This window comes from Oryza sativa, chromosome 6 (genome assembly GCF_034140825.1).
Source record: "Oryza sativa Japonica Group chromosome 6, ASM3414082v1".
NCBI lineage: Eukaryota > Viridiplantae > Streptophyta > Magnoliopsida > Poales > Poaceae > Oryza > Oryza sativa.
The window spans coordinates 11,147,339-11,156,732 of NC_089040.1; the positions used below are offsets into that span (position 1 = coordinate 11,147,339).

The following is a 9,394-nucleotide window of genomic DNA, read 5'->3' on the forward strand; positions in this document are numbered from 1 at the left end:
GTTAATCTTAAATAATAGAAAACAAACTAAAATGAAAATTAAAAGAAGTAAAACACATTAAAATTAGTTTAAAACTTTACAAATAGTTTTTAAGAATTATTTGGTGTAATATTTTATGATTTTTGTATGAATAAAGATATCTTATAATTATTGTATGACTGTCATTATTGTAAGAATAATTATTTGTGTACGGTTTTTTTGACTCATGTAGATGGATCGGCAATGGATGTACGCTGACCGGCGGTCCAAAGAGTTTATTGACGGCGTGCACTATTTTTTGAGAGTGGCCGAAGCTAACAGGCAAAGGGGTTTTATTTGTTGTCCATGCAATAAGTGTAAGAATCAGAAGGAGTATTCTGCATCCAGGACTATTCATTTCCACTTGTTTGAGTCGGGGTTCATGCCAAGCTATAATTGTTGGACATCCCACGGAGAGCAAGGTGTTGAAATGGAAGAAGATGAAGTGGAAGACGACAATATTCCGGACTTTGCTCAGTATGTTGGATTTGAAGGAAATCAAACGGGGGAGGAGGAAATAGCTGCTGATGGTAACGACGTTGCGGATGATCTTGGTCAGATGTTGCAGGACGCCAGGGAGGACTGCGAAAGTGAAAAGGAGGCCCATAAATTGGACAAGATGTTGGAGGACCACAGAACTTCGTTGTACCCAGGTTGCGAGCAGGGGCACAAAAAGTTGGATACCACTCTGGAGTTGTTGCAATGGAAGGCAAAAAATGGGGTTAGTGACAAGGCATTTGGCGATTTATTGAAACTCGTCAAGAACATTCTTCCGGGGGGAAACAAATTGCCCGAGACAACGTACGAGGCTAAGAAGATAGTCTGCCCGTTAGGACTGGAAGTTCATAAGATTCACGCATGTCCGAACGATTGTATCCTATATCGCGGTGAGGAGTATGAGAACCTAGAAGCATGCCCTGTTTGCAAAGCACTACGATACAAGATTAGACGGGACGATCCAGGAGAAGTTGACGGGCAGCTAACAAAGAAGAGAATTCCTGCTAAGGTGATGTGGTATTTCCCTATAATACCACGGCTAAGGCGTTTGTTCAGGAACAAGGGGAATGCTAGAATGTTGCGATGGCACGCTGAAGAGCGTCAACAGGACGGGATGCTGAGACACCCCGCCGATGGTTCGCAGTGGCGAAACATCGACAGAAAATTTAAAGAATTTGGAAAGGATGCACGAAACATACGGTTTGGTTTGAGTACGGATGGCATGAATCCTTTTGGAGAGATGAGCAGCGGCCATAGCACTTGGCCCGTTACGATGTGTATCTACAACCTCCCCCCCTGGCTATGCATGAAGAGGAAGTACATAATGATGCCGATTATTATTCAAGGCCCCAAGCAACCTGGTAACGACATCGACGTGTACCTAAGACCACTGGTAGAAGATCTTAAACAGTTGTGGAAGAAGGAAGGTGTCCCCGTGTGGGACGAGGACAAACAGGAGGAGTTTAACCTACGAGCGCTGCTGTTCGTAACCATCAACGATTGGCCTGCACTTAGCAACCTATCCGGACAGTACAACAAGGGGTACAAGGCTTGCACTCACTGTATGGATGAAACAGAAAGTACGTATCTTAAGCACTGTAGGAAGGTTGTATACATGGGTCATCGTCGATTCCTTGCAGCAAACCACCCGGTACGGAAGAAAGGCAAGCACTTCGAACATAAGGCCGACCACCGTACGAAGCCTAAACATCGCAGCGGGAAAACAGTGTTTGCTATGGTTAAAGATCTTAAAGTAGTGTTCGGAAAGGGGCCTGGAAGCCAGCATATAGAGAGCGAAGATGGTCACGCGGCGATGTGGAAAAAGAACTCTATATTTTGGGAGTTACCATATTGGGAATTCTTGGACGTACGCCACGCAATCGACGTGATGCACCTCACTAAGAACCTTTGCGTAAACCTTCTTGGCTTCCTAGGTGTATACGGAAAGTCGAAAGATACACTGGAAGCACGTAATGATCTGAAGCATATGGAACAACGCGGCGACCTTCACCCGGAACCAAAGGAGAAAGGAAGCCATTACTTGAGTCCAGCCAGCTACACTCTTAGCAAGGCAGAGAAGGAAAGTATGTTTGAATGCTTGGAGAGCATAAAGGTACCGTCTGGATACTCCACGAATATCAAGCGAATAATAAGCACGAAGGAGAAGAAGTTCACAAACCTAAAGTCTCATGACTATCACGTGTTGATGACACAACTGCTACCAGTTGTAATAAGGGGTATCCTTCCAGACAATGTCCGGGCAACAATAACAAAGCTATGTGCATTCATGAACGCAATTTCGCAGAAGGTCATCGATCCGGATAGATTAGAAGCCCTTCAGAATGAAGTGGTGCAATGTCTCGTCAGTTTTGAGTTGATATTTCCACCTTCATTTTTCAATATAATGACGCATCTGCTTTGTCACCTTGTGAAAGAGATCCGTATTCTCGGGCCTATGTACCTACACAACATGTTTCCTTTCGAGAGGTACATGGGCGTTCTGAAGAAGTATGTTCGTAACCGTGCTCGTCCAGAGGCAAGCATCGCCAAGGGTTATGGAACAGAGGAGGTCATCGAATTTTGCGTAGAATTTATCGAAGACCTTCGCCCAATCGGGGTACCTGAATCACGCCATGAAGGGAGACTATGGGGAAAGGGAACTCTCGGAAGGAAAGCAATAACGACGGTAGACAACAATTTATTCCGTAAAGCCCATTTCACTGTTCTGCAACACTCTTCATTGGTAGCTCCTTACATCGAGGAGCACTTGGCTCTAGTTCGCGCCAGGAACATCGGTAAGTCCGATGCATGGATTACACGGCATCACATTGATACTTTCCCCGCGTGGCTACGACAACATCTCATGGGTAACGAGTCAATCAACCAACAACTTGCCTTCCTGGCGAGGGGACCGTCTGGGTCGATCACGACATTCCAGGGATATGAGATCAATGGGTACACATTCTACACGAGAGCCCAAGACATGAAGAGCACGAACCAAAACAGCGCTGTTCGTGTCGATGCCATGGGACACGATGGAACAACTGCCACGTATTACGGTGCCATCGAGGACATATGGGAACTTGACTATGGTCCTCTCAAGGTTCCTCTGTTCCGGTGCCAATGGGTTAGGTTGACTGGTGGAGGCGTAATGATTGATGACAGTGGGATGACAACTGTTGACCTTAACAAGGTTGGATACTCAGACGAACCTTTTGTCCTTGCCAATGATGTAACGCAAGTCTTTTTCGTGAAGGACATGTCTAGCAAAGGAAAGAAGGGCAGAGGGCCTGATGAGCCTAAGCGTCAAGTGGTTCTCCCAGGCAAAAGAAAAATCGTCGGAGTTGAGGACAAGACTGACGAGGATTACGATCAGTTGGATGGGCAACCCCCTTTCACGGTGACGATTGACCCTAGCATCCTCCTATCAAATGAAGACACCCCTTACTCACGCAGCGATCACAAGGAGGGAACAATAGTGAGGAGAAAGTACGTTTGCATTTTTTTTAGAGAAGGGGTTTTTTTTTTACCAACACTAACTTTTCGTCAACTTCGGCTTGAGATTTGCAAATATAATTCAATAAGTATGTGGTTTATCTCTTCAGTTGGTGTTAGTGGTTTGGTGTGTACCTCTATCATTTGTGTTCTTTATGAATTGTTGAGATGTGATATGTTTTGAACAATTATTGTAATAATTAGCTGAAACTCTCTGAGCAAAGGCCAAGATTCTATTCTATTATTAAAAATACACTGATACAGATGGTCATTTGCTAAAAAAGAAAAAAAAAGGACACGGGGACAAAGACCTGAAGGCCAACAACCCAATTACCCAAAGTTGCCACAACATGTAACCTTTCAAGGATGACTTTGCCATCTAAGTCTTCCATTATGTTCCCTTAGGGCCCTAACATGAAAATAAAACAAAAATACTCTTTAGGCTGTGTTCAGGTGAGAAGTTGGAAACTTCTCTTTCGCGCATATAAAACAGGGTGGCTCATTACTGCATAATTAATTAAGTATACCTATAAAAACTGAAATAAATAGATTAATGTGATTTTTAAAAGCAATTTTTATATAGAATGTTCTTTTAGAAAATACACTATTTATTAGGTTGAGAAGCATAGGCGTGAAAAACGAATGAGTAGAAGTTAGAAACCTGTAGTTCTGAACACACTGTAAACCTTCTCAGTTCTCTTTAAAATAACATTTTTGACTACCTTCTTTATCTTCACCTAAAAATATTGGAGCCCGTTTGGGACTTATATGACACTCATGACAAGTTCGAGGACTAAAACATGTATTTTGAGAGTCTAGAAACTGAGATGACACATCTAAACAAGTTTAAAAACCGTCTGTGCACTTTACACTTTTATCAATCATGAAAATTATCTTCACTTATTGCAATGCACATGCATTTTTTTTGGTATTTATATAATCTAAGACCACCAAAGCAGATAATTTATTTATCGATCTAAAGCACAATGAATAATATGAAAAAGGAGAGATGTGTACCAAAAAGTATAGCTTGTTTGACATATAGTGTTAACACATGCAATGCTCGGCCCAATTTATATAAGTGTCCGCATGCTTCTTTTTTTAACACAAGTGGAATAAATAAAAATATTGGTCAAATTTACTTCATTCAACAATTAATGTAGGCAAAATTTGCTACAGAGCATAAAAAACGTGCAACTAGTTGGTGGACATCGGAAGAACGCGAATTTGCTATCGAGCACAAAAAAACTGGTAATTAGCTGATAGACACCCACGACGTTATTTTATTATTTCCAGAGGAATTAAAGAGAGAAACACTCATTAAAGACAAGTTTGCCCTTGGTCAAACTTGCTATGTGGGACCCACCTGAAAGACTTATCTTCTTCCCTAGATCTTCCTCTAGTTCAACGAGGCTGGCAGTGGGACGGCAGCGACTGGCAAAAGGGCGGTGGCGGGGGAGCTCAAGCGACTTGGGCGGCGTCAAGGGTCCTCATGCGATGCTCTCGCGGCTAGCTCTTCCGACCCAGCCGAGTGCAAGGGAGCCAAGCAAGATCCGGGGCGGGGACGAGCACATCGAGCAGCTTGAGCCACGAGGACGTGCCGCCGAGCGGCGACATGGACCTCATGCGCGGTGCACGGATCTGCTCCGCAATGATGGCTCAGGTGTAGCAGATGCCGAGCTTGACGAGGTTGGGGAAGACATTGACGCCAGGGCAGAGGTGTTCGGTGTCGGGGAACAACCTCTAGAGGACAAGGTAGAGGTGGCGGACGGAGGCGACGCGGAGGAGCTGCTATCGATGCCATCGTCCTGCTGCCTGCCGGCCGTTGCCACCTGCCACCGTCCTGCTGCCGACCTCATCGATTGAAGCTGCGCAGGGACAGAATCGTACTCCACATCAGTTTCGCTCCTCTTGAAATAATAAAATATAACCATGAGTGTTTATCAGCTAATTACCAGTTTTTTTTTTTGCCCAATAGCAAATTTGTGTTCTTGCGATGTCCACCAGCTAATTACATGTTTTTTGGATGCTCCGTAGCAAATTTTGCCATTAATGTAGCATATCATAACACACAATATCCCACAAACTGGCCATAACTACTGCTAGTACTTAAATGGATTTCCAATTCATCGTAGCATTGATTCCCATATTCGTGCACTATTATACCTTCACTTTTAAATCAGCTTGACTTGGCACCATGTCAGGTCATCCATGGCGTGCACTCTGCATTCACATGTGACTGTCAGACTATCAACACGGAGGTTGGGAAATGGAAGGGCTGGTTGAGCACCGAGAAGCAGCTTAAACAACGACGCGACCTGACCACCACATTTTATTTTCTTAGCCGCGACTTGACTTGCAAACGCAGCTACACTATATATATATATATATATATATATATATATATATATATATATATATATATATATATATATATATATATATATATATATATATATATATATATATATATATATATATATATATATATATATATATATATATATATATATATATATATATATATATATATATATATATATATATATATATATATATATATATATATATATATATATATATATATATATATATATATATATATATATATACACAGCATCATCATCATCTGCAATAACAGCATTTGCACACCACTAATCAGGATCACACAATACAGGCGACTTCAGCTCCCGTAGCTGAGACAGTTTGCACCGTGCAAATGGAGCCCGACGCCGACGACAACAAGCAGCAGCCGGGTGGTGGTGGGAAGGCGACGGTGGCGAGCCACCCCAAATCGCGGGAGTGGCAGCTGCGCAAGTACCTCCTGCTGCTCGCCATCCTGGTGGCGACGGTGACCTACATCGCGGGGCTCGACCCGCCGGGGGGCGTCTGGCTGGAGACCACGGACGAACACCTCACCGGCGACCCCATCCTGCCGGACACCCGCCGCCTCCGGTACGACCTGTTCTACTACTTCAACGCGACGGCGTTCGTGGCGTCGCTCGTGCTCACCATCCTCCTCCTCCCGTTCCGCGTGGAGGGGCCCCGGCTCATGGCGGTGCGAGGGGTCATGGTGGTCGATCTGCTCTGCCTCATGGTGGCCTACATCGCCGGGAGCTGCCGGGGCAGGCTCACCACCATCTTCGCCTCGGTGCTTTCGGCAACCATCTTCGTCTACATCGTGGTTCATGCGCTGGTCGCCCCTTCTACCGACACGCCTGAGAAGAAGACAGTGCACGACTCACCTGACAAGGAGAAGGCCATGGACATGGAGGATGGCCATCTCCATGGTTGCTCAAGTAACCCGCTTGACATGAAGGAGGCCGTGGAGGATGGCAAGCTCCGCCCCAAAGAGCGGCGCAAGGTCTTGATGCTGCTCTCCATCTTCATGGTGACGATCACGTACACGGCAGGTTTGAGCCCTCCGGGTGGCACATGGGAGCATGCTGCCGAGGAGGGTGGCGCCGCCGCCGCCGCCGGTGGCCACCACCGCGCCGGTGACCCCGTCCTGCAGGAGGGCCACTACTGGCGCTTCGTGGCGTTCTTCGTCTTGAACACCGTCGCGTTCGTCGCGTCGCTCACTGTCATCATGTTGCTCCTGAGCACCAGCATGGGCAACAACGGGAGAAGGCTATCGGCGCTGAACGTGGCCATCGCCTTCGCGCTGCTTGGTCTCATGGGCGCCTACGCATCCGGCAGCTGCAGGGAGACGGAGACCACCGTGTACGTCCTCTGCCTGATCGGCGCTGTCCTCCTATACATTTCTTGCCTTGCTGTGATCAAGTTTTTATCCAAAAAAACTAAACCGCAAGCACAAACACATGGTTGTTGCGGCTGGATGACAGCAACGGCCCGGCCCTGCCCGGCGTGTAGGTCGGACTGTGCTAGCCCGACTGACCTCGGCCCAGACCCGGTCATGCCTGGGCCGTGTCAGGGCGAGCAACCCACTGAGCCATCTATAGCAACAGGATCCAGACGTAATCCGGCCTCCAAAAACCGTGAAGACAGCACAGATCCCGTTGAGAGGGCACGGTCACTGATACTTCTGCTGGCCACTCTCATCACAACCGTAACATACCAGGCCGGCCTAGACCCGCCCGGTGGAGTCTGGAGAGACGACGACAATGGCCATAGTGGTGGGGGTTTGATACTCCCCGCAACCCATGCTAAGCGGTACAAGGTGTTCTTTTATTGCAACTCAGCTGCCTTCGTAGCATCCATCATCGTCATCATCATGGTCCAGAGTAGGTCTCTGATCGGCCGGCGTGCACTCGAGGCAGCTGTGATACTCGACCTCTTTGGCCTGATCGGCGCATACTCTGCTGGGAGCTGCCGAGACGTGCGCACCTCCATCTATGTCTTTTCATTGGCTGTGGCCATCTTTGTGTTGGTGGTGGCAATCTACGTTGTGATTAGCAAGCTTCCACATGACAAAAAGGGTAAGTTGGAGGAGAAAAGCAAGCTGGAGAAGAAGCAGAAACTATTGCTGCTTCTTGCAATTCTAGCCGTCACCATCACCTACCAAGCTGGGTTGACCCCGCCAGGAGGCTTCTGGATCGAGCACACCGATGAAGACCACCGCTACGGTGACTCGATTCTCGCGGACAATTACCCTCTCCGATACAAGGCATTCTTCTATTGCAACGCGACGAGCTTCATGGCATCTGTCATTGCCATAGTTTGCTTGATGAGTCGGAACCTCTCCAGCATCGCCGTAGGCTACTGCAACGCACTCTATGCCTGCATGGCTGCAGGCTTGGTCGGATTGATGGGTGCCTACGCTGCCGGAACCACCCGAAGGCTGCGGACGTCCATCTACGTCTTCGCCTTGGTCGGCGCGGTGCTTATTTTCGCCGCTCTACACATCAAATTTTTCCATAAAATACTCATTGGTTGTCTTTCCTTCTTCTCTTCCAAGAAGCAAGACGAGGTCACTAAGAATCATGATCAGGCAACGGGGTCTAAAGGTTCGACAGGAAAGAAGTGCACCAATAATCATGATGAAGAGACCACTGATGAGTACAAAGAGAAGTACAAGATGCGCAAGTATCTGACGCTACTGGGGATCCTGGCAGCGAGCGTCACGTACCAGGCCGGCCTAGTGCCGCCAGGGAGCGTGTGGCCGACGAACGACGGCAAAGGGCACGCAGCGGGGAACCCCATCCTGGGGGACACCGACGGCCGCCGGTACCACGCCTTCTTCTACAGCAACTCCACATCCTTCTCGGCATCCATCGTGGCCATCGTTCTCCTCCTGCAAGGGACCTTGATCCTCCCAGAGCTCAATGACCCTGACCGGTTCGGGCCAATGCACATGGTGGTCGTGCTCGACCTGCTCGGCCTCCTGGTGGCGTACGCGGCAGGCAGCAGCAGGGACTGGGGCACCTCCGGGTACGTCGTCGCCATGGCCGTCATGGTGCTGGCTTATGTAGCCATCTATGTGTTCCTGTCTCTCCGTGACAGGAAGGGATCGGAGGGCAGGGCAACGACGGAGGTACGTAGCTCCTCCTCGACCTCGCAGTCGTCTAGATCGACGCTGGAAGTAGCTCGACCGGCCTCATGGTCATCAGGATCAGCTGACAACGTTTGACAATGTGTGCACCTTGTGTGTAGTGTATCCATATCAGACAGTTGCTTATTGCTGTTGTACACTTTTTTTAATGTTGCTTCTGCTTGATGGAGAGTCTAGTGTTACAAAATATGTGTTTATCATTTTTAATGTCTACTGGACCAACTGTACACATTGTAAAACATATAAAGTTACTCGTTAAAGACAAAAGCAACGATGTCAACTACTTCTTCCATTTCATATTATAAGTCGTTTTGACTTTTTTCCTATTTACACTTCTTTAAATTTGTTCAACTTTATAGAAACATTTAGTAA

General features: G+C 47.2%; 2 protein-coding genes across 2 annotated transcripts; both read left to right on the forward strand.

Annotated features, from left to right (window-relative positions):
- Positions 1–226: 226 nt before the first annotated feature.
- On the forward strand, positions 227–5,376 carry LOC107281397 (uncharacterized). The gene is made up of 4 exons (XM_015787408.3): positions 227–1,900; positions 2,042–2,269; positions 2,525–3,504; positions 4,902–5,376. Exons 1-4 carry the CDS (start codon positions 227–229, stop codon positions 5,374–5,376), a joined length of 3,357 nt encoding a protein of 1,118 aa, XP_015642894.3.
- An 853-nt stretch (positions 5,377–6,229) lies between these two features.
- On the forward strand, positions 6,230–9,100 carry LOC107275828 (uncharacterized). Its single transcript, XM_015786800.3, has one exon. It carries the CDS (start codon positions 6,230–6,232, stop codon positions 9,098–9,100), a length of 2,871 nt encoding a protein of 956 aa, XP_015642286.3.
- The last annotated feature ends 294 nt before the right edge of the window (positions 9,101–9,394 follow it).

Excerpts from the sequence above, each read along its gene's own strand:
- LOC107275828 (XM_015786800.3), top strand. The coding sequence starts at position 6,230 with ATGGAGCCCGACGCCGACGACAACAAGCAGCAGCCGGGTGGTGGTGGG.
- LOC107281397 (XM_015787408.3), top strand. The coding sequence starts at position 227 with ATGTACGCTGACCGGCGGTCCAAAGAGTTTATTGACGGCGTGCACTAT. Across the intron at positions 1,901-2,041 it reads ACGTACGCCACGCAATCGAC|AAAGGAAGCCATTACTTGAG; the intron begins GTGATGCACCTC and ends GAACCAAAGGAG. Across the intron at positions 3,505-4,901 it reads GGAACAATAGTGAGGAGAAA|ATCTTCCTCTAGTTCAACGA; the intron begins GTACGTTTGCAT and ends CTTCTTCCCTAG.